At 47.4% G+C, this 24,663-nt stretch overlaps 1 protein-coding gene across 1 annotated transcript in view; it reads right to left on the reverse strand.

Annotated features, from left to right (window-relative positions):
• Positions 1 to 16,253: 16,253 nt before the first annotated feature.
• The window catches only part of TMEM231 (transmembrane protein 231), a 45,480-nt gene continuing 37,070 nt past the window's right edge, over positions 16,254 to 24,663 (reverse strand). The window contains exon 6 of the mRNA XM_032284480.1: positions 16,254 to 17,038. Coding sequence (XP_032140371.1) covers positions 16,794 to 17,038 — 245 coding nt within the window. The 3' untranslated portion in view covers positions 16,254 to 16,793. The remainder of the gene's footprint in view (positions 17,039 to 24,663) is intronic.

A 24,663-nucleotide genomic window follows, 5' to 3' on the forward strand; every position in this document is an offset into this window, starting at 1 on the left:
CAGCTAATTTTTTGTATTTTTAGTATAGTTGGGGTTTTACCATGTTGGCCAGGTGATCCACCCACCTCAGCCTCCCAAAGTGCTGGGATTACCACCACACCTAGCCCCAGTGTCTGCTTTTTAAGACAAAAATCTGTGGTATTTCATTAAAGCAGCACAATCTGAGATACCGACACTCAACTCGTCCACTTCCCGAGGAGCACAGCCCCTGCCACAGGAGTCCAGCTAAGTGTCTGACACACATCTAAATTTTCTTTTCTTTCTTTCTTTTTTTTTTTTTGAGACAGAGTCTTACTCTTGTTGCCCAGGCTGGAGTGGAGTGGCATCATCTGGGCCCACTGTAACCTCTGCCTCCTGGGCTCAAGAGATTCTCCTGCCTCAGCCACCTTAGTAGGTGGGACTACAGGTTCCCACCACCAAGCCTAAATTTTGCATTTTTAGTAGAGACAGGGTTTCACCAAGTTGCAGTGAGCCAAGATAGCGCCACTGCACTCCAGCCTGGGCGACAGAGAGAAACTTCCTGTCAGAAAAAAAAAAAAATTAGCTGGGTATGGTGTGCATGCCTGTAATCCCAGCTATTCAGGAGGCTGCGGCTGGAGAACGCTTAAACCTGGGAGGCAGAGGTTGTAGTAAGCCAAGATTGCACCACTGTACTTCAGCCTGCGTGACAGAGCAAAACTCCCTCTTAAAAAAAAAAAAAAAAAAAAAAAAAGACAAAACAAAAACAATTAGCATAGACTCTTTAAAAATGTCAATCTCAAGAAATTGAAAGAAGGAACTGTTCTAGGTTAAATGAGCCTAAAGATACAGAACAATTAATGCAGTATGTGAACCTTGATTAGACACTGGAATTTAAAAAAAATTAAAAGCCGACTATTTTTTTGTGAGCAAACAATTGGGGAAATTTAAGTAAGCCCTGTCCATTAGATACCATTATTCTATCAATGTGAAATTCCTTTGGTATGCCCTGGCCCATTGGCTCATGCCCGCAATCCCAGCACTTTGGGAGGCTGAGTAGGGTGGATCACCTGAGGTCAGGAGTTCAAGACCAGCCTGGTCAACATGGTGAAACCTCGTCTGTACTAAAAATACAAAAATATTAGCTGGGCATGGTGGGGCATTCCTGTAATTCCGGCTACTCAGGAGGCTGAGGCAAGAGAAATGCTTGAACCAGGACCCTGGAGGCAGCAGTTGCAGTGGGCCAAGATCTCGCCATTGCACTCCAGCCTGGTCTACAAACAAGACGCCGTTTCAAAAAAAAAAAAAAAGGCCGGGCTCGGTGGCTCAAGCCTGTAATCCCAGCACTTTGGGAGGCCGAGGTGGGTGGATCACGAGGTCAAGAGATCGAGACCATCCTGGTCAACATGGTGAAACCCCGTCTCTACTAAAAATACAAAAACATTAGCTGGGCATGGTAGCGCTTGCCTGTAATCCCAGCTACTGAGGAGGTTGAGGCAGGAGAATTGCCTAAACCCAGGAGGCGGAGGTTGCGGTGAGCCGAGATCGCGCCATTGCACTCCAGCCTCTGTAACAAGAGTGAAACTCCGTCTCAAAAAAAAAAAAAAAAAAAAAAAAATTCCTTTGGTATGATATTTTGTGGCCATGAAAGAATAATTTTTATAAGACATATGCTAAAATACTAGGGATCAGTGCCATGACCTCTGCAACTTCCTATCAAATGGCTCTGATGCACTGTGCTATATACATATGTACACACATACATGCATAAAGAGAGCTAGAGACAAAATATTACTGAATCTAAGAGCACTGGTATTGTACTGTTCTCTCAATGTTTTGGCAAGCTTGAAATTTTTCAAAAAAGAAGTGAAAAAGGCCAGGTGTGGTAGCTCATGCCTGTAATCCCAACACTTTGGGAGGCTGAGGTGGGTGGATCACAAGGTCAAGAGTTTGAGACCAGCCTGGCCAAGATGGTGAAACCCTGTCTCTCCTAAATATACAAAAATTAGCCAGGTGTGGTGGCAGCCACCTGTAGTCCCAGCTATGAGAGAGGCTGAGGCAGGAGAATAGCTTGAACGCGGGAGGCAGAGGTTGCAGTGAGCCTACGTCACACCACTGCACTCCAGCCTGGGTGACAGAGCAAGACCTCGTCTCAAAAACAAAACAATAACAACAAAAAAGAGGTGAAAAAATAAGGAAACAAAAACAGATTAATCTGGTCCCAGTAGCACCTCCAGATTGCACGAACATTTCATTTTTCACACAGGGCCCATAGAATATCATCTTTTTTTTGGTCGTAATTGTCAAATGTGATCCTAGCACCTTTTGAGATAACATGAGCTGCCGGATTCTCTTTTCAGGCATGACCACAAGTTAACATCTGCATCAGACCCCAACCTGCCTGATTACTTTACCAGCGACTTCACAGTCCCCACCAGGAAAAAACCTGGGCACATAATCACACTGCAAGTCCCAGGTGTCCGCTGAACGGCGCCTGCCAGTCGCTGCCCAGTGGATGAGAAATCACAGGTGCCTTGTTTGGGACTAGAGTCTGGAATCCCGTCCTCCTTCCCTCGCCTCTGCTCCCCCGTTGTTTATGAAGATCTCAGTCCCCTCTGCTGGGAGCCCCACCTCCCCTTCCAGGAACACGGGCCCCAGTCTTCTTGCCTTTCAAGGTCCACACAAATAACTGTGCCTCCCCTCAAAGCCTTTCTCCGTCTTCCCAGGTGAAGTCCTCGCTCCTCCCTCCAGCTTTCCGCGCACGGGCAGTTCTTCCTGGCATTGGAACTGTGAGCAACCCTCCCAGCAGGCCCAGCTCAAGCTGCAGGGGGCAGGAAGAGTTCAAAGGAAGCTGTGCCAAAGGTCTGGAAGGCTTAATGGGAACGCGGCAACGGGTGGCACCAGGTCCCGTAAAGAGATTCCTGGAAAGCGGAGCGGGTCTTGGAGGGGGTGGATTCGGTCCGAGGAGCCCGCGATCAGCTGAGGAGCCGCAGGTGCGGAGGGCGGGGCTGCACACCTCAGGCAAGTGGAGCGCGAGCTCTGACACCTCAGCCGGGCCGAGCAGCTCCGAGGCCCCTAGTAGGAGGCCGAACACGGTGGAGCAACGCAGAGGGCGGAGACCACCGCCTCCCGGGCACGTGGGTTGCAGCTCTGAAACTGGGGCGCTCGGAAGCTCCAAAGGGCAAGACCTGCTCGGGTGGCGGTGGAGAGGGCTCCAGTCCCGGGCCCACGGGGGGCAGTTCCCCGCACCTCACGCCCAGCGGGGCTCGGGGCCGGCGAGGAGAGGGGCTCCGGGTGAGCAGCGGGAGCCCCCTCCAGGAGGACAGCGCCCACTCAGCCGGTCGGCGGCGCACCGGGGCTGCTGCCCGCAGTTGGGACGCCCGTAACCCAGCCGATACGCCGCTGCCGCCGCTCCCCTCGCGCTCCATCCCGTTGCCATTCACCACAGAAAGCGGAGGGAGGAGCACCTTAAGTGCAGCAGCGCCCCCAGCACCCTCCCCGCCTCATCCCAGCCACTCGGGAGGCTGAGGCAGGAGAATCGCTTGAACCCGGGAGGGGGAGGTTGCAGCGAGCCGAAGTACACCATTGCACTCCATCCTGGGCAACAGCGTCAGCTCCAGTCGGACCCTCTTCCCTGAATCCCAACGGTGCTGCCAAGTGACCGTTCCCTCCTCCAATCACAAGGCGCCAGCCGGCGGGGGCTGGGCCAGGGTTGTTCCCGCCCCCGACGTTGGCTACGCTTGCACAAACCCAGCTTCCGGACGCGCCCCCTCCTGGAGAAGCGGCCCCTGTCCGCGAGCTGCGCGCTCTGCTCTGCCCTTTTCAGCAGTGCCTGTAAGAAAAGAAGGGAATTGCATGCGGCCCACCAGACGAGAGCTGTGTGTTTACTAGGGATGTGGCAAAGCAGTGATCAGAACAGATTTGGAACGTTGTAATATCTAGGTCTGGACCCCAATATTTAAGCAACCTTCATTAATAGAATAAGCACATCCTCAGGCCGGGTGCCATGGCTCACGCCTGTAATCCCAGGACTTTGGGAGGCCGAGGCAGGTGGATCACTTGAGGTCAGGAGTTCGAGACCAGCTTGGCCAACATGGCAAAACCCCATCTCTATTTTTTTTAATCAAAAATACAAAAATTAGCAGGGCGTGGTGGCACGCGCCTGTAATCCCAGCTACTCGGGAGGCTGAGGCAGGAGAATTGCTTGAACCCGGAGGCAGAGGTTGCAGTAAGCCGAGATCGTGCCACTACACTCCAGCCTAGGTGACATCTCAAAAACAAAAACAAACAAAAAATATTCTCTATTTAAATCAGATAGTAGAAATCCTATTCAAAGGCTGATGTGGGACCGAAATGGGAGGGGGGTTGTGGATATAGTCTCTGTAGAGTGCAACGTAGTTGGGTTTTTTGTTGTTTTGAGACAGGATCTCGCTCTGTTGCCCATGCTGGAGTGCAGTGGCACAATCTTGGCTGACTGCAGCCTCTGCCTCCTGGGTTCAAGTGATTCTCGTGCCTCAGCCTCCAGAGTAGCTAGGATTGCAGGCATACACCATCATGACTAGCTAATTCTCTCTCTCTTTCTCTCTCTCTCTCTTTTTTTTTTTTTTTGTGAGAATGGGGTCTTGGCCGTGCACAGTGGCTCACGCCTGTAATCCCAGCACTCTGGGAGGCTGAGGCGGGTCGATCACTTGAGATCAGGAGTTCGAGACCAGCCTGGCCTACATGGTGAAACCTCATCTCTACTAAAATACAGTAATTAGCTGGGCATCATGGTGTGTGCCTGTAATCCCAGCTACTCGGTAGCCTGAGGCAGGAGAATTGCTTGAACCTAGAAGGCGGAGGTTGTGGTGTGCCAAGCCGAGATCACACCATTGTACTCCAGCCTGGGCAACAAGAGTGAAACTTCATCTTAAAAAAAAAAAAAAAAAAGAAAAAAGAGATAACAGAAATTTATTTTCTCATGGTTCTGGAGGCTTAGAGGTCCAGGATGTAGGTGCCTGTAGGTTTTGTATCTGGGGAGGGCCTGCTCCTCACTGCTGACATTACCGATGGAGGAACAAAGTGAACCCACTCTCTCAAGCCCTTTTAGAAGGCTCTTAATTCCATACACAGGGCTCTCCACCCTCCTTATTTAATCATCCTATGAGGCCCCTCCTCTCTTAATATCACATTGCTGTTAAGTTTCAACACAAGGACTTAGGGGAAGCATGCAGACCATAACCCTCAAGTGATTTCCACAAAGTTCCACGAGATGGAGAGGCTTGTGATGACTAATAGTATTAATTGAACATTTTCTGTGTGTCACCAAACCAAATGCTAGCTATGGATTATGTTAGGAATCCAAAGCACTGAGTGAAGTTATTATTTTTATTCTCATTTCACAGGTGAAATTCCTATTTAACAGAGATAAAATAATTTGAAGTCACAAAATTAATAGCTGGCTAAGAGGGATTTGAAACTAAATATTGTGGTGGGGCATGTGGCTCATGCCTGTAATCCCAGAACTTTGGGAGTCCGAGGAGGGCAGATCACAGGGTCAGGAGTTCAAGACTAGCCTGGCCAACATGGTGAAACCCCATCTCTACTAAAAATACAAAAATTAGCCTGCTATGGTGGTGGGTACCTGTAGTCCCAACTACTGGAAAGGCTGAAGCAGGAGAATCACTTGAATCTGGGAGGCCGAGTTTGCAGGGAGCCAAGATCATGTTACTGCACTCCAGTCTGGGTGACAGAGTCATACTCCATCTCACACAAAAAAAAGAAAATAGAAAAAAGAAAAGAAACTAAATAGTTTCCACAGCCTAGTGGTTAACCTTTACACCACATTTTGGAGAATGAAGCCATAAACCAAAAGGAAGCTGCAATAGATGAGGACCCTTGGGCTTGGCAGACTGGAGAAAAAGGGAGGCTGGACACGAGGGACCTACACAGGGTCCGGGTGCAGCACAGCAGCTCTGACAGCCCTCCTCTCCTCCTCCATCCCCCACCCCTCCCACAGGTAGAACAGGCTGACCAAATATTTCAGCTGATCCTGGAAGAAACAGAAAATTTAAGAAACAAAGATAAATAATGTATCTCAATTAGCATACTCAGAGTCTCAAGAAGATATTGTATTTATAGAACCAAAGCATGATGCCCTGAAAATTGAACAGAGAACGAGTTATTAGAAATGAAAAATTTGTGGTGGCGCTTGCCTGTAGTCCCAGCTACTTGGGAGGCTGAGGCAGGAGAATTGCTTCAATCCGGGAGGTGCACACCATATAATCCAAGAGGCCAAGGTGGGAGGATGGCTTGAGCCCAGGAGTTTGAGACCAGCCTGGTGCAGTGAGACGCTCCCTCTACAAAAAAAAAATATATATATATATATATTTTGAGACAGTGTTTCGCTTTTGTTGCCCGGGCTGGAGTGCAATGACTCAATGTCGGCTCACCGCAACCTCTGCCTCCCAAGTTCAAGTGATTCTCCTGCCTCAGCCTCCTGAGTAGCTGGGATTACAGGAATGCATCACCATGCCCAGCTCATTTGGCATTTTTAGTAGAGATGGGGTTTCTCCATGTTGATCAGGCTGTTCTCTAACTCCCGGCCTCACGTGATCCACCTGCCTTGGCTTACCAAAGTGCTGGGATTACAGGCATGACCCACTGTGCATGGTAATTTTTTTGTTTTTTTTTTTTTAATTAGCCAGGTTGGTCGAGCATGGGGACTCATGGCTATAATCCCAGCACTTTGGGAGGCTGAGGTAGGTGGATCACTTGAGGTCAGGAGTTTGAGACCAGCCTGGCCAACATGATGAAACCCCATCTCTACTAAAAATACAAAAATTAGCTGGATATGGTGGCCAGCACCTGTAATCCCAGCTACTTGGGAGGCTGAGGCAGGAGAATCGCTCGAACCTGAGAGGTGGAGGTTGCAGTGAGCAGAGATCATGCCACTATACTCCAGAGTGAGACTCTGTTTCAAAAAATAAAATAAATAAAAATTAGCCAGGTGGGGTGGTGGACCCCTGTAGTTGTAGCTACTTGGGAGGCTGAGGTAGGAGGATGGATTGAGCCTAGGAGGCTGAGGTAGCAGTGAGCTATGGTCATGCTACTGCACTCCAGTCTAGGTGACAGAGTGAGACCTTATCTCTCAAAGAAAAGATAAAGTTGAGAACTTTGAGAAGCCAAGGCAGGAGGACACTTGAAGCCAGGAGTTCAAGACCAGCCTGGGCAACCTAGTGTGACCTTGTCTCTACAAAAAAGAATTTAAAAATTATACAGGTGTGATGGTGCAGGCCTGTAGTCCAAGTTACTTAGGAGGCTTAGGTGGGAGGATCGCTTGAGTCCAGGAGTTCCAAGCTGCAGTGAGCCATGATAGTGCCACTGGACTCCGGCCTGGGTGAGGTACTGCAACCCTGTCTCTAAACAAAAAAAGAAAAGAAAACTGAGGAAATAAACTTTAAAGACAAATATAAAATGGAAAAAAAGAGGAGAGCAAAGAAAAGGGGGAAAATCAAATTGCCTAACTAGTACACGTTTAAGGAAAAATAACAAAGACAACAGACCAAGAAAGAATAGTTTAAAATACAGATGAAACAGCTGGAGAGAACCAAGTGCTCTTCATGTGCCTAAGAGAAGGAATGAGAGAAAAAAATGCTTAATACATCCTTGTGAATGTCATAATCAAAAATAAAGCACTCACTTTGAAATGGTGATGGAGGCCAGGTGCAGTAATCCCAACACTTTGCGAGGCTGAGGTGGGTGGATCACGAGGTCACGAGTTCAAGACCAGCCTGGCCAAGATGGTGAAACCCCATCTCTACTAAAAACTACAAAAAACAAAACAAAACAGAAAAAACAATTAGCCACACACAGTGGCAGGTGCCTGTAATCCCAGCCACTTGAGAGGCTGAGGCAGGAGAATTGCTTGAACCTGGGAGGCGGAGGTTGCAGTGGGCCAAGATCAAGCCACAGCACTCTAGCCTGGGTGACAGAGCGAGACTCTGTCTCAAAAAAAAAGAAAGAAAGAAAAAGAAAGAAAGAAAGAAATGGTGATTGACCAGCGGCTGTGGCTCATGCCTATAATCCTAGCACTTAGTGAGGTTGACACAGGATGTTTGCTTCAGGTCAGGAGGTTGAGGCTATGCTGGGCAGCACACTGAGATCTCGTCGGATGATTGCACAACTGTGAGAATATATTAAAATCATTGAATTGCACAGTTAAAACAAATAAATTTCATGGTATATGAAACATATCTTTTAAAAACTTTTTTAAAAATGACCAATAGCCTACTAAAGTTTCTGTTTAGCTTATCTGGAGTATCTGAAATGTAATTTTTAACACTAACAATGGGGCTGGGCATGGTGGCTTATACCTGCAGTCCCAGCACTTTGGGAGGTCGAGGCGGGTGGATCATTTGAGGTCAGGAGTTTGAGATAAGCCTGACCAACATGGTGAAATCCCGTCTCTACTAAATACAAAAGCATTAGCCAGGCATGGTGGCACATCCCTGTAATGGGAGCCACTGCACTCTAGCCTGCGCAACAGAGTGAAACTCTGTCTCAAAAACCAAACAAATAGAAAACTATTAACAATGGTGATAGTCATCTTGGTTCTCCACTCTCTTTTTTTTTTTTTTTTTTTTGAGACAAAGTCTTGCTCAGTCACCCAGGCTGGAGTGCAGTAGCTTGATCTAGGGTCACTGCAACCTGCGCTTCCTGGGTTCAAGCTATTCTCCTGCCTCAGCCTCCCAAGTAGCTGATATTACAGTCACCCACCACCACTCCCAGGTAATTTTCGCATTTTTAGTAGAGAATGGGTTTCACTATGTTGGCCAGGCTGGTCTCAAACTCCTGACCTCAAGTGATCAGACTGGCTTGGCTTCCCAAAGTGCTGGGATTACAGACGTAAGCCATGGTTCCTGGCCTTATTCTTCTTTCTTTTAGGAGTAAAAAGAACATAAGCCTTTTAGATGGCCCAGGTACTTAGCAAGCCAATGATGTGGAAACATTCTGTCATATTAGCTGTATTGAAAAGGTCTGTGATTTACAGATACTTTCCAGCATCTCAGATTCTGTATAACTTTTTGGCATGTGGCAAAATGATTTGAGCTGACAGCTTTTTTCCATCATTCTGCTATAAAGAAATGAGACTCACATGGAGCAGCAGCCAAGTGAGGGAGGCGGGAAGGCCATGCACCAACATCTTCAATATCTGCAGGGGAAATGATTTTTCAAAACTTTATTTTAAATTCAAGATGCTTGTGTACACATTACACAATGTTTTCCTTTTAATTCAATAACATTAGCAAGATTGTTAATTAGTATTCTCTCTCTCTCTTTTTTTCTTCTTTTTTTTTTTTTTAGACACAGTCTTGCTCTGTTGCTCAGGCTGGAGTGCAGTGGTTTGTTCTTGGCTCACTTCAACCTCTGCTTCCTGGGTTCAAGCGATTCTCCTGCCTCAGCCTTCCAAGTAGCTGGGAATACAGGCGTCTGCCACCACACATAATTTTTGTGTTTTTAGTAGAAATGGGGTTTCACCATGTTGGCTAGGCTGGTCTTGACCTCCTGGCCTGAAGTGATCGATCCACCTGCCTTGGGATCCCAAAGTGCTGGATTAGTCATGAACCACCATGCCCAGCCTATACGTGTTCTCTCTTGAAACCTCTGTTTAGAAAGCTCCCTTATGCCGGTTCTCTACCACTACAATTGATGTTTTTCATCAACCAAGAAACCTATGTAAAAAAAAAAAACGGTACATAAAAGGTCATGAAATACTGACCTTTAACCATACTGTATTTTTGGTACATTTCCCAGACTAGCAGAGACTATTAGAAGTGGAAGAAACCACCAGGCACAGTGGCTCATGCCTGTAATCTCAGCACTTTGGGAGGCTGAGGCAGGTGGATCATTTGAGGTCAAGAGTTCGAGACCAGCCATGGCCAACATGGTGAAACCCCATCTCTACTAAAAATACCAAAAAAATAAGCTGGGCCTGGTGGCACGCACCTGTAATCCCAGCTACTCAGGAGGCTGAGGCAGGAGAATCACTTGAACCTGGGAGGTGAAGGTTGCAGTGAGCTGAGATCGTGCCACTGCACTCCAGCCTGGCAAATGCCCGTTTTGGTGGCTCACTCCTATAATCCTAGTACTTTGGGATGCCAAGGCAGGCAGATCGCTCAAGGTCAGGATTTCGAAACCAGGCTGGTCTCACTCACTCAATTTCACTCTCACTGAAATTGAGAACGATTTCAGTTTCACTCACATGACATTGAAATAGTTCTCAATTTCAATAACTATTTCTAATTAAATCCACAAACCTCCCCTCCCCTGATCTTTGACTTTATCATCAACTGAGGTAAATGTACCCTTGCCGAACTCCAAAAACAAGAGACCAAAATGCAACCCAGTCACAGCCCAGAAATCATATTTTAACCATGAATACCCCAACAACTACCCCTCGACTGATGCAATTTTCCTAAAAATTTTAAGACCCTCCTACTAAATTAAGCCTCCATTTTATATAATACACAAAATAATTAAACTTCCACCCTAATACTAATATAATGCCCTGTGCATATCCTTCTGAAAGCGCTACCCCATACACCATATTCTAAATCAATTATACTCTAATTATGAGTAATCCTCTCAGCTAAACCTCTGCCAATTCAACCTTAAAGACCTCGAATTCCCAGAACTGTAAACATCTATTTATACTTGCATCTTTTCTTCTCATATTTTAATTTTTTTTTTAGACGGAGTTTTGCTCTTGCTGCCCAGGCCGGAGTGCAGTGGCATGATCTCAGCTCACTGCAACCTCCACCTCTTGGGTTCAAGTGATTCTCCTGCCTCAGCCTACCAAGTAGCTGGGATTACAGGTGTGCATCATCACGCCTGGCTAATTTTTTGTATTTTTAGTAGAGACAGGGTTTCTCCATGTTGGTCGGGCTGTTCTCAAACTCCTGACCTCAGGTGATCTGTCCACCTCGGCCTCCTAAAGCGCTGGGATTACAGTCATGAGCCATCGTTGGCCTCATATTTTAATTTTATACTTAAGTATTTATGCAGTTAATATAGCTTCACTATTCAAAGCAAGACACTGAAAATGTCTAGATGGGTTCGCACAACCCCATAAACAGGTAGGTTTGGTCCTGGCCTTTCTATTAGCTCTTAGAAAGATTACACCTGCAAGCATCTCCGCCCCCGTGAAAATGCCCTCTAGAACACCCAGCTCAAAAGGAGCAGGTATTAAGCACACACGAATGCAGCACAAAACACTTTGCTCAACCCCACCCCCATGGGAAACGGAAGTGATACATTTTCAGCAAAAACGAAAGTTTACCTAAGCTATACTGATATCTAGGGTTGGTTAATATTGTGCCAGCCACTGCGGCCATACAATTAACCCAAGTCCACAGAACTCAGGGTAAAGAGTGTTTAAAGTCTGCCCTCAATAAAGCTAAACTCTAAGTTGTAAAAAAAACTCCAGCTGAAATAAAATATACTATGAAAGCGGCTTTAATACCTTGCAGACACAATAGCTAAGACCCAAAGTGGGATCAGATACCCCACTATGCTTAGCCCTAAACTCTAATAGTTACATTAACAAAAGCATTCGCCAAAGTACTACAGGTATTGAGAGATTTACCACCTATGCAACTTACGACCATTCGACTTTACGACCACAATCGCTAGCCACGACTGCTCCGCGTCTGGCAGCGCAAACGTTGCCCAGCTGGGCGTACGACAGTGCGGACCAGCTTCTGGCAGCACTACCATCTCCGCGTGCACCATTTCAACTGTACTTATAGCCTACTCAACTTACGACCAAATCGTGTTATGACCAGTCCGAAGTCCCAACCGTGGTCGTAAGTCGAGCACTCACTGTAATATTTAAGCAACAGCTTAAAACTCAAAGGACTTGGCGGTGTTTTATATCCCTCTAGAGGAGCCTGCTGCATACTCGATAAACCCCAATGCACCTCACCACCTCTTGCCCCCAGCTTACATACCACCATCTTCAGCAAACCTTAAAAAGGTTACAGAGTAAGCACAAGTATACGCATGAAAAATGTTAAGTCAAGGTGTAGCTCATGAGATGGCGAGAAATGGGCTGGATTTTCCACACCCAGAAAATCTCACGACAACTTTTATGAAATCTAAGTGCTCAAGAAGGATTTAGCAGTAAACCAAGAGCAGAGTGCTTGGTTGAATAAGGCTATGAAGCACACACACACCACCCATCACCCTCCTCGAATACTACACTATAAATCACTAGTTCTGATAATTTTCCATACACATATAGAGAGTCATTGTAGCATGTTAAGCGTACTGGAAAGTGCGCTTGGACAAGCCAAGGTACAGCTTAACTCAAAGCATCTGGCTTACACTCAGAAGATTTCATCACGACCTGATCACTTTGAGGCAGCTCTAGCCCCAAACCTTGCTAAAAATATTATCAAACCATCTTAATCAAACTATTTACCTTAGACAAAAGTATAGGCGATAGAAATTTTACCCTGGTGCAATACACATAGTTTCGTTAGGGAAAGATGAAAGAACTGAATCAAGCATTAAAAAGCAAAGACAAACCCTCATACCTTCTGCACAATGTACTAACTAGAAATAACTTTACACAGAGAACCATAGCCAAGTCCCCCGAAACCAGACAAGCTACCCAAGAACTGCTGAAAGAGCACAACCACCTATGTGGCAAAATAGTGGCACGATTCATGAGTAGCGGTGACAAGCCTACTGAGCCTGGCGATAGCTGGTTGTCCAAGATAGAATCTTAGTTCAACTTTAAACTTAGCCACAGAATTACTTAATCTTCCTGTAAGTTTAACTGTTAATCTAAAAAGGAACAGCTCTTTAGACCCTAGGAAAAAATATTCCTACACAAAGTAACTAATATTGCACCATAATTGGCCCAAAAGCAACCACCAATTGAGAAAGTGTTCAGCTGGGCATGGTGGCTCATGCCTGTAATCCCAGCACTTTAGGAGGGTGAAGCGGGTGGATCACTTGAGGTTAGGAGTTCGAGAGCAGCCTGACCAACATGGTGAAATCTCGTCTCTACTAAAAGTACAAAAATTAGCTGAGCATGGCAGTACACACCAGTAATCCCAACTACTTGGGAGGCTGAGGCAGGAGAATCACTTGAACCAGGGAGACGGAGGTTGTAGTAAGCCGAGATCATGCCATTACACCCCAGCCCGGGCGACAGAGTGACTCTGTCTTTAAAAAAAAAAAAAAAAATGTTCGAGCTCAACATCAACTATTTTAAATTCTAATCACTCTACTGAACTCCTAACATCGCATTGGACTAATCCATTACTTAATAGAAGCAATACTGTTAATATAAGTAACCTGAAGATATTCTCCATTGCATAAGCTTACATTAGACCAGAATAATCCACTGGCACTTAGCAGCCTAATATTAATAAACAATATAATAAGCACCCTATTATTTACACTGTTGATTCAACACAGGTATGCTCTAAGATTACAAAAAGTAAAAGGAACTCAGCAAATCTTACCCCGCCTGTTTACCAAAAGCATTATCTCTAGTATTACCAGTATTAGAAGCACTGCCTGCCTAGTGACATGCTCAACAGCTGCGGTATCCTGACCCTGCAAAGGTAGCATAATCACTTGTTCCCCAAACAGGGACCTGTATGAATGGCCACATGAGGGTTCAGCTGTCTCTTACTTTTAATCAGTGAAATTGATTAAAAGTAATCTATCTGTGAAGAGATTGATATAAACAAATAAGAAGATCCTATGGAGTTTTAATTCATGAATGCAAATAAAAACTCAAGCCTACAGGCCCTAGCCTACTACCCCTGCATTAAAAATTTTTGCTGGGGACCAGACATGGTGGCTCACGCCCGTAATCCCCGCACTTTGGGAGGCCGAGGCAGGCAAATCATGAGGTCAGGAGTTCGAGACCAGCCTGACCAACATGGTGAAACCCTGTCTCTACTAAAAATATAAAAATTAGCCAGGCATGGTGGCACACGCCTGTAATCCCAGCTACTCAGGAGGTTCTGGCAGAAGAATCATTTGAACCCACAAGGTGGAGGTTGCAGTGAGCCGAGATTGTGCCACTGCACTCCAGCCTGGGCGAAAGAGCGAGATTCCATCTCAACAACAGCAACAAAATGTTGGTTGGGTGACCTCAGAGCATAATTCAACCTCTGAACAACCTAAACTAAGACTGCACTAGTCTAAGCAAGTTAACACATATTGACCCAATACTTTGATCAATAGAATAAGTTACCCTAGGGATAATAGTGCAATCCTGGGCTGGGCGCGGTGGCTCACACCTGTAATCCCAGCAGTTTGGGAGGCCCAGGCAGGAGGATCATTAGGTCAGGAGATCGAGACCATCCTGGCTAACACGATGAAACCCTGTCTCTACTAAAGATACAAAAAAAAGCCGGGCATGGTGGCATGTGCCTGAAGTCCCAGCTACTCAGGAGGCTGAGGCAGAAGAATAGTCATCTTGGTTCTCCACTATCTTTTTTTCTTTTCTGAGACAAAGTCTTGCTCAGTCACCCAGGCTGAAGTGCATCCCACCCCAAACCTAGGAAATATGTCTGACAAAAGAATTACTTTGATAGAGTAAAAGGGTGTGGAAGCTCTCTAAGCCTTTTTATTTTATTTTTTGGGACGGAGTTTTGCTCTTGTCACCCAGGCTGAAGTGCAACGGCGCGATCTAGGCTTACTGCAACCTCATGTGATTCTCCTGCCTCAGCCTCCCAAGTAGTTCGGATTATAGGTGTACACCACCAGGCCTAGATAATTTTTGTATTTTTAGTAGAGACAGCGTTTCACCGTGTTGGCCAGGCTGGTCTCGAACTCCTGGCCTTGTGATCCACCCACCTTGGCCTCCCAAAGTGCTGGGATTACAGGTGTGAGCCACTGTGCCTAGCTAGCAGCTTTTTTTTTTTTTTTTTTTGAGAAGGAGTCTCACTGTCACCCAGGCTGGAGTGCAACATGATCTTGGCTCACTGCAACCTCCACCTCCCAGGTTCAAATGATTCTTGTGTCTCAGCCTCCCAAGCCATGGGATTACAGGCAGGCGCCACCACGCCTGGCTAATATTTTATATTTTTAGTAGAGCTGGGGTTTCGCCTAGTTGGCCACGCTGATCTCAAACTCCTGGTCTCAAGGGATCCATCTTTCATGGCCTCCTAAAGAGCTGGGATTACAGGCGTGAGCCACCTCACGCAGACTCTTTTTTTTTTGTCGGAGATGGAGTTTTGCTCTTGTTGCCCAGGCCAGAGTGCAATGGCGTGATCTCGGCTCACCACAACCTCCACCTCCCGGGTTCAAGCGATTCTCTTGCCTCATCCTTGCAAGTAGCTGGGATTACAGGCATGTGCCACCATGCCCGGTTTATTTTGTATCAGCCTGTTTTCTTTCCTTTTTTTCTGATTAGAGATGATATCTTGCTGTGTCACACAGGTTGGAGTGCGGTGGCATGTGATGAGTGAGATAATTCAGTAAAGGGTGTGGGGAGAACTCACTACCTACCTGATAGCTCACTGCAGCCTCGAATTTCTGGGCTCAAGCAACACTTCCGCCTCAGCCTCCCAACTAGCTAGGACTAAAGACGTGTACCAATTTTTAAAAATGTGTTGTAGAGACAGGGTCTCACTACTGGGATCCAGGAAGGTTTTGAGGCAGACTCGGAGCCCAGCCTGACAGCGGTATCCCACAAGATTCATTTGCCTGGCTGCTCTTGAACTTACACCCTCAAGCAATGCTCCTGCCTTAGTCTTCCAAAGTGCTGGGATTACAGGTGCGAGTCACTGTCCCTGGCTTTGTTTTTGCTTACAGCATAATTGAAACCTATAATTGCGTGTTTAATCTGTTTGACTATTTGTTTAGTGTCTGTACCCTGGACAAGTGCAAGGGCTATGTGTATTCTGTCCCTTACTGTGTCTCTAGGGCCCGATACTGGGCCTGACTCATTGAATCACTCAACTGGCTGCCCTCTTAAAATGGGAGGAATAATGCTTCCCAGGAATCAAGCCATGAGAAACTAATTTTTTTTTTTTTTTTTTTTTTGAGAAGGAGTCTAGCACTGTCTCCTGGGCTGGAATGCAGTGGCACGATCTCAGCTCACTGCAACCTCTACCTCCTGGGTTTAAGCAAGTCTTCTGCCTCAGCCTCCTGAATAGCTGAGATTACAGATGCCCACCACCACGCCCAACTAATTTTTTGTATTTTTAATAGAGTCGGGGTTTCACCATGTTAGCTAGGCTGGTCTCAGACTCCTGACCTCGTGATTCGCCTGCCTCGGCCTCCCAAAGTGCTGGGATTACAGGCGTGAGCCACTGTGCCCAGCTGAAACTAATATTAAGAAGCAGCCAATGTTATCTGAATCATATGTAACCAAGAGAAGTGCTCAAGAGCCCTGAGCACACGCTCTGAGCTAGGTAATGGGAGCCCTTGTAAGTCTCTCTTCCATCTTTCATAGTCTGATAGACACTGGGAACTTGAATGTATAGGATCAACTAAAAAGTCAAAACTTCTGCTGTCTCTTTGGGCTTCCAAAGGATACAAATATGAAGTAGATGCTCTTCTCTTGTAGAGTACCTTAGTCATATGCAAATATAGAAATATCTCAGGGCCAGAACGGTATACAAATGTAATGAGAATGAGGAATCTGATTGCCACTGTCCAATATGGAGCCACTGGCCACGTGTGGCCACCAAACTTGTGTGGCTGGTCCTAAAGTCTTCGACTTGGCTGGCAGTGCTGGGCTCAGCTGGTCTCGCTCATATGTCTTTATAGCTACTTCTGTCAAGCGGTGGACTGTTTCCACCTCCGAATCTGGGTGAGCCCTACTCACTTTGGCCACCAGAAGGTAGCAGAAGTGGTTGTGTGCTGATCAGCTGGGGCTGGTGAGGGGCTGGCTGGTCTAGGATGTCTTGGATTGGGGCACCCGAACTCTCCTTCTCACAGTCCCTGCTTGTCCAGCAGGCTGGCCTGGGGTTTCTCTGTGGGGGAGGCAGAGGTCCGAAGCAAAGAAGCAGCACGCAGGTTCTCTTCAGGTGGAAGAAAGCAGAGGTGTCGATCCAGATTATACCTATTTCACATAAAAAGTATTGTCAGATTGTCAGCTGAAGGCAATTAAGAAGCAGACTACAGGAAAAGGTCAGGTTTCCCTCCCGCTTTTCTGCCTAAAGGCACAGTATAAGTTCTTCACTGGAGACAACCCTTAACTCTGCCCAGCCAGAGGCGGTACCAGAGGCACCGCAGACAAATCCTGCCGCATCAGCTTCCTCTCGGATATTTACCTTTGCACAGTTTCTCACCTTTGGAGGCCTAAAACTTTCTTTTGTCCTGTTATTTCTCTATAAATTTATTGTGTCTTTTGGAAGATGCTGTATAAGGCAGTGTTCTGAGCTACTGTGTTGTTACCTTTCATTTAGGCTTACCCTGTGTGATAGACGCTGCATGTGTTAAGGAACTGTTCTTGGGTGGCTCACGCCTGTGATTTTGCAGCACTTTGGAAGGCTGAGGCTGGTGGATTGCTTGAGCACAGGAGTTAGAGATCAGACTGGGCTACGTAGTAAAACACATGTAGCCCCCAAAATACAAAAATTCGCCTGGCATAGTGATGTGCTTGTAGTCCCAGCTACTTGGGAGGTTGAGATGGGCGAATTGCTTGAGTTGGGCAGGTGGGGGTTGCAGTGAGCTGAGATGGCACCACTGCACTCCAGCCTGGGCCACAAAGCCAGACACTATCTCAAAACAAACAAACGGTTGTATCTGTGAATCTTTTTGTTAAGGAGCCTATTTTAGTCCCTTTTGTGTTGCTGTAACAGAATATTAGAGACTAGGTAATTGATAATAAAGAGAAATCTATTGGCTCACACTTCTGAAGGCTGGGGGAAACCCAAGATTGGCGAGCAAACACCTGGCGAGGACCTTCTTGCTGTGTCACCATGTTGCTAGACATCATATGATGGAAGGGCACAGAGGGGGACAGAGACAAAAAGAGAACAAACTCCTTCATTTAAAAGGTATCACTCTCAAGATAAACTCACTCCTGAAATAATGACAAAATGACATTAATCCATTCATGAAAGTAGAGCCCTTATCATGGCCTAATCACTTTTCATCTTCTTTTTTCTTTTTGAGATGGAGTCTTGCTCCGTCACCCAGGCTGGAGTGCAGTGGTGTGATCTCGGCTCACTGCAACCTCTGCCTCCCGGGTTCAAGTAATTCTCCTGCCTCAGTCTCTGGGGTAGCTGGGATTACAGGCACCCACCACCACGCCTGGCCGATTTTTGTATTTTTTAGTAGAGACGGGGTTTCACCATCTTGGCCAGGCTGGTCTTGAACTCCTGACCTCATGATCCACCCACCTCGGCCTCCCAAAGTGGTGGGATTACAGGTGTGAGTCACCATGCCCATCCTACTTTTCATTTACATCCCCAACACTGATGCATTGGGGATCAGGTTTCCACATGTGAACTTTGGGGGACACATTCAAACCACAGCAGACCTCCAGCTGAAGCCTAAGATGGCTGGAGCTAAGACGGGTAAAACTACGATGGGAAGAGATCATAAGGGCTTTTCTACAAAGCCAAGCTCAAAACTGACACACTGGGACTTGTGCAACATTCTACTGGCCAAAGCACGTCACAAGACCAACATAGATTCAAAGGCACGGAAAGAGACTCCACCTCTTGATGGCAGGAGCTATGGTCACATAGCAAAGTGTTGATACAATGAGCCATTAACTGTGGCCCTCAGTCCAGTCATCCCCACACCCACCCAGAGGTCTTTGCCCTATTACAGCACTGGGCAATCCCCTGTAATAAAATTTTGTTGTCATGACTATAATCCCTGGGTGATAAGGCATATGTGACAAGCAATACAAGTATCTGCCTCCTCCGAGTCCCCAGCTTTGGCTTTGTTGTCCCCAGCCAACCAGGCCACTCTCTGACTTTGTCTTGAAACCTGATCTAGGTTTATCCCAGGCTGGCCTGCAGCCCAGTGGGCCCAGAGGTGCAACCAGATGCGTGCTCAGTGTGTATAACGTGAAGGAGACCCGGGCTCACCGGAGGCTTGTCCAGAATGCCTGCTTCGCTCGAGCAACCAGAGCTTACCATGAGCTTACCTGGGGGTCACCAATGCACACAGAGACCAGGGCTCACCCTGAGGCTTGCTGACAGTGTCCCGTGTGCAGGGGACAGATCTGGGAGCCAGTCATCCCTGAACTAGCACCTTGGGAGTCAGGAGAGAATGGATGAGTCATATAGCAAGGATGTGGATACAGAGAGGCCATTCATTGCGGCCATCAGTAAAACCTGTGACCCAATCAGGGGCAAATGAAGCCTATGGGATACCACTGCCTGGCTGGGCTCTGAGTCCCCCATCAAAGCCGTCCTCGACTGTACTAGCTATCAGCCTCTCCCTCTCCCTGGCCTCTGGCATCATGAGCCTCTTGTCCATCCTTGGTTGCCTGAGCAGACCACATTGACTCGGACTTTCTGTTCCTAGGCTGACTCCTCGACAAGACAGTGGACTCCTTCATGACAGGGTCTGCAGGTTATTTTATTCCTACTGGCCAGGACAGGACGAGGGGTGGGTAGGACAGTGGTGAGACACATGCATGAAGGGGCATCAGCAGGGACCCCATGCCCCTGTCAACTGCCCAACAAATCCCTCAAGGTGTAGGAGACCCGGGCTCACCGGAGGCTTGAGATGTTTGTAGCCAATGCCAAGAGGGCTCCCTCACCCCTAGAGACCCATGTTGTTATCAGGAGCAAATGATCTGATCTTCCAAGACTGTCGTGAGATCATTTGCAGCAGTTCATCCTCATCCTCAGTACAGTTTACTTGGTAGAACCACAAGCATTGAAGTCAAAGGTGTCAATTGGAATCCCAGTCCACATACAAATCTATGTGACCCCAGCCTTTCTATTGTGGTGTGGATGCCTGTGTCCCCTCCAGTTCATACGTTTAAGGTCTCACCTTTGGGGTGATGGTACTAGGAAGTGCAGCCTTTGGGAGGTGATTCAATCATGCGGATGGAACCCTTTTCAGTGAGATTAGTGCTCTTATAAAAAGGCCCTAGACCAACATGATGAAACCCTGTCTCTAGTAAAAATACAAAAAAATTAGCCATGAGTGGTGGTGAGCGCCTATAATCCCAGCTACTGGAGAGGCTGAGGGAGGAGAATCGCTTGAACGTGGGAAGCAGAGGTTGCAGTGAGCCAAGATTGCGCCACTGCACTCCAGCCTGGGTGACAGAGCAAAACTCTGTCTCAAAAAAATAAAATGAAATAAAACTGCCCTAGAGAACTGCCACATTCCTTTTACCACCGGAGGACACAGCTAGAAGTCACTGTCTGTGAAAAAGGGAGCCCTCTGCTGGGCGCAGTGGCTCACACCTGTAATCCCAGCACTTTGGGAAGCCAAGCAGGGCGGATCACCTGAGGTCCGGAGTCCAAGACCACCCTAATCAACATGGAGAAACTCTGTCTCTACTAAAAATACAAAATTAGCCGGGCGTGGTGGTACATGCCTGTAAATCCCAGCTATTCAGGAGGCTGAGGCAGGAGGATCACTTGAACCCGGGAGGCAGAGGTTGCAGTGAGCCAAGAGCAAGCCATTGCACTCCAGCCTGGGTGACAGAGTGAGACTCCATCTCAAAAAAAAAAAAAAAAAGCCAGCCCCCCACCAGACACCACTGGCTCCTTGATCTTGGACTTCCCAGCCTGTGAGAAATAAATTTCTGTTGCTTATTAGTTACCCAGTCTGAAGTATTTTGCTACAGCAGCCTGAAGAGACAGATCTTTCAAGCTGTAGAATACCCATTGCTTCATTTGTGGCTTTAAACACTCTGCCCATGTTACTGTCAGCAGGGAAAGATGCAGGATTTGTGTGGCTGAAGCCTCTAAAGCTGGAGGGTCCTCCGGTGGGGGTCAGCTTCAAGGTTAATGTATCTGTGCTTCCTCCACGTAAAGCAGAAAACACCAGATCCCCCTTGCCCTGCTGGCTTTGCAGGCAGGATATGGCTCCACAATCCAGGTTCCCCCAGTCTGTGGTCAAAACCAGGATGAGGGGCCGGGCACGGTGGCTCATGCCTGTAATCCTAGCACTTTGGGAGGCCGAGGTGGGTGGATCACCTGAGGTCAGGAGTTCAAGACCAGCCTGGCCATCATGGTGAAACCCCATCTTAAAAAAAAAAAGAAAAGAAAAGAAAAGAAAAAAAAAGCCAGATGAGAATCAGAAGCTGGTGACCACAAACATCCCTCCTGGAAGCTGATGGCAACCATGAGGGTAACTGCCTTATTTCACAGGTAACAGGGTCAGAAGTTCTGGTGGCAGCCAACACACTTCCCAGACCAGCTCTGTGTTCCAATGTGATCTGAGTTCATTTATGTGGCTAATTCAGCTTCCTTATTCTTCCCAGGGGTTCTGTGAGCTTTTATTTCTTTCCTTCCTTCCTTTCCCTTTTCCTTCCTTACTTCCTTCCTCTCTCTCTTCTTTTCCTTTCTCTTTTCTTTTCTTTCTACAGAGTCTCGCTCTGTCACCAGGCTGGAGTGCAGTGGCGCCATCTCGGCTCACTGCAAGCTCCACCTTCCAGGTTCAAGTGATCCTCCTGCCTCAGCCTCCTGAGTAGCTGGGACTACAGGTGCTCACTGCAAGCTCCACCTTCCAGGTTCAAGTGATCCTCCTGCCTCAGCCTCCTGAGTAGCTGGGACTACAGGTGCGCGCCACCACACCCCGCTAATTTTTTGTATTTTTAGTAGAGACCAGGTTTCACCATGTTGGCCAGAATGGTCTCGATCTCTTGACCTCGTGATCTGCCCGCCTCAGCCTCCTAAAGTGCTGGGATTACTAGTGTGAGCCACCGCGCCAGGCCCCAAGCTTTTCTTTTAAACATGTACTGGGCACTTACTGGCTCTCATTTCCTGAGCTCAGGACTAAGCCCTCTACACATCCAGCATCCCTTTACTAAGCCCCTTTGCCGCCAGAGCTAGGTGATGTGGCTCGCAGGCAGGGATCTTCCTCTGCTCTCCTCCAAGGCCTGGCCCAGAAGAACCAATGGAAGACAGATCCAGCCCAGAGCCATTTCTCTTCCAACCTCCCAGCAAGCCCGATGAGTTCCACTCCCCATGACCAACCCGCCGCCCCTGCCTTCCAGGCACTGATCCTGCTGCCCCCCTCTTGCTCTGCCAGGCCCCCCCAGCCCCTTCTCACCTTTCCCACTTACTGCCTCCCTTCAGGCTTGTCCAGGATGATAAGCTCTGGTCTCAGCATTCACAGCCTCCTCTATCTATCTCTCGGCTGTGTCCCTGGCCGTGACTCTGCCTGCTCTTCCCTAAAGCAATTAAAATGGGAAAAATCTGACCCTTCTCACCCAGGAGCAGGTCTCCGCAAGTCTGCTTCACCCTCTTCTCCCTACTGAAGCCCCACAGCAAAATTCCTTTCTTCCTTTAATCCTTCTTACCACATGACCTTGGAAAAGCCCCTTCCCTTCTGAGTTTGCTTTTCAAGCTTACAGGCTATAAACTCTAATCTGTATCACACAGGTGAATTATTAATTAAATTCATTTCTGTAGGTAGGCTATTTCATGTCAGTATAAATCAAAGGTTCATCTGGCCGGGCACAGTGGCTCACTCCTGTAATCCAAGCACTTTTGGAAACCAAAGTGGGTGGATCACTTGCGATCAGGAGTTTGAGACCAGCCTGGCCAACATGGTGAAACCCCGTCACTACTGAAAATACAAAAATCAGCTGGGTGTGGTGGCACACGCCTGTAATCCCAGCTACTCCGGAGGCTGAGGCAGGAGAATAGGCTTGAACCCAGGATAGGGAGGTTGCAGTGAGCCGAGATGGTACCACTGCACTCCAACCTGGGCAACAGAGTGAGATTTTGTCTCAAAAAAAAAAATTTCAAAGGTTTACCTTATCTGGACAAGGTGATGTGGCCTCCTGGGAGGTAGAGTAGAGAGAGTCCAGGAGAAGACCACAAGACAAGAGGCATCTAAAGCTCAAAGGATCCTCTAGTGGGTTTCAGCTTCAAGGCTAATATATCTCTTTTTTTTTCTTTTTTTGAGATGGAGTCTCACTCTGTCACCCAGGATGGAGTAGTGATGCGATCTCAGCTCACTGCAACCTCTGCCTCCCAGGTTCAGGCAATTCTCCCCTTTCAGCCTACCAAGTAGCTGGGATTACAGGCGCGCACCGCCACACCTTATTTTTTATATTTTTGGTAGAGACAGGTTTTCACCATGTTGGCCAGGCTGGTCTTGAACTCCTGACCTCAAGTGATGCACCCACCTCAGCCTCCCCAAGTGCTGGGATTACAGGCGTGAGCCACCGCACCTGGCCTGATACACCTCTTTCTCACTGAAGACAGAGAGGAATATAAAAGTCAAGGCTTTGATGGAGTGTGGTGCCAGGGACATAAGGGGAACAGAGTCCAGGCTGTGTGTGCATGTGAGTGACTGTGTGTGTGTGTGTGTGTGTGTGGAGGAGGTGCATGTATGTGGTGCATGTGGGATGTTCAGAAGCATTATCACCAGATTTTGCTCCCAGCTGGGCCTGGGGCACCTCTTTCAGCTGCTGCAGGATGCATTCCAAGAGAGGAAAGAGTTGAGGGGAAAGAAGGAGTTGGGTCACCGCCAAGTCATCAGGACTGTTAATAGAAAAACAATAGGCGAATTAAATTAAGTAGACTTTATTTGAGCAAAGAAAATGTATGAATTGGGCAGCATCCTGAACCAGTAAAGGTTCGGAGTGCTCCACCCAGCAACATGGGCAGGCCAAATGTATTGAAGTAACACAGTAATGGTCTGATGGATACAGCTCAGCATTTGCCTTATCTGGACACAGTCTGATCAGTTGGCAGCCTGCGACTGGTTAAGCACAGCTGTTGTGACTTGCTGAGACTCAGCTATTTGTTGCAAGAATATAGTCTCAGTTGGGAGGCAGTTTATGTAAATACTAAGTTAGGTTGCAGTTCAACAGATATTGGCAGCAGTTTTGGGCCAAATTTAATTGAATTTAAACATCTCTGCCTTTTGGTCAGCCTCTCAGTTTTGAGAGATTGACCAAAGCCTTGGACCCTGACCCCGTTTTCGGTCACCATCGTAATGGACTTGTTTTGTTTTGGTATTGAGTTCACAATTCACAATTTCATCTTAGTTGGATGATTCTTTACGTTTTCTTTTTCTTTTTGAGACAGAGTCTTTCTCTGTCTCCCAGGCAGGAGTGCAATGGCACGATCTCGGCTCACCGCAACCCCTGTCTTCTGGATTCAAGCGATTCTCCTGCCTCAGCCACCTGAGTAGCTGGGATTACAGGCATGTGCCACTGTGCCCAGCTAATTTTATATTTTTAATAGAGACAGGGTTTTGTCAAATTGGTCAGGCTGGACTTGAACTTCCGACCTCAGGTGATCCTCCCACCTTGGCTTCCCAAAGTGCTGGGATTACAGGCATGAGCCACTGTATCTGGCCTCTTTATGCTTTATTATTTATTTTTTTTAGACAGAGTCTCGCTCTGTCACCCAGGCTAGAATGCACTGGCATGATCTTGGCTCACTACAACCTCTGCCTCCTGGGTTCAAGCAATTCTCCTGCCTCAGCCTCTGGAGTAGGTAGGATTACAGGCACATGCCACAGTGCCTGGCTAATTTTTTGTATTTTTCATTAGAGACAGGGTTTTACCATGTTAGCCAGGCT

The sequence above is a fragment of the Sapajus apella genome, unplaced genomic scaffold (genome assembly GCF_009761245.1).
Source record: "Sapajus apella isolate SASKATOON/1434 unplaced genomic scaffold, GSC_monkey_1.0 scaffold15, whole genome shotgun sequence".
Lineage (NCBI taxonomy): Eukaryota > Metazoa > Chordata > Mammalia > Primates > Cebidae > Sapajus > Sapajus apella.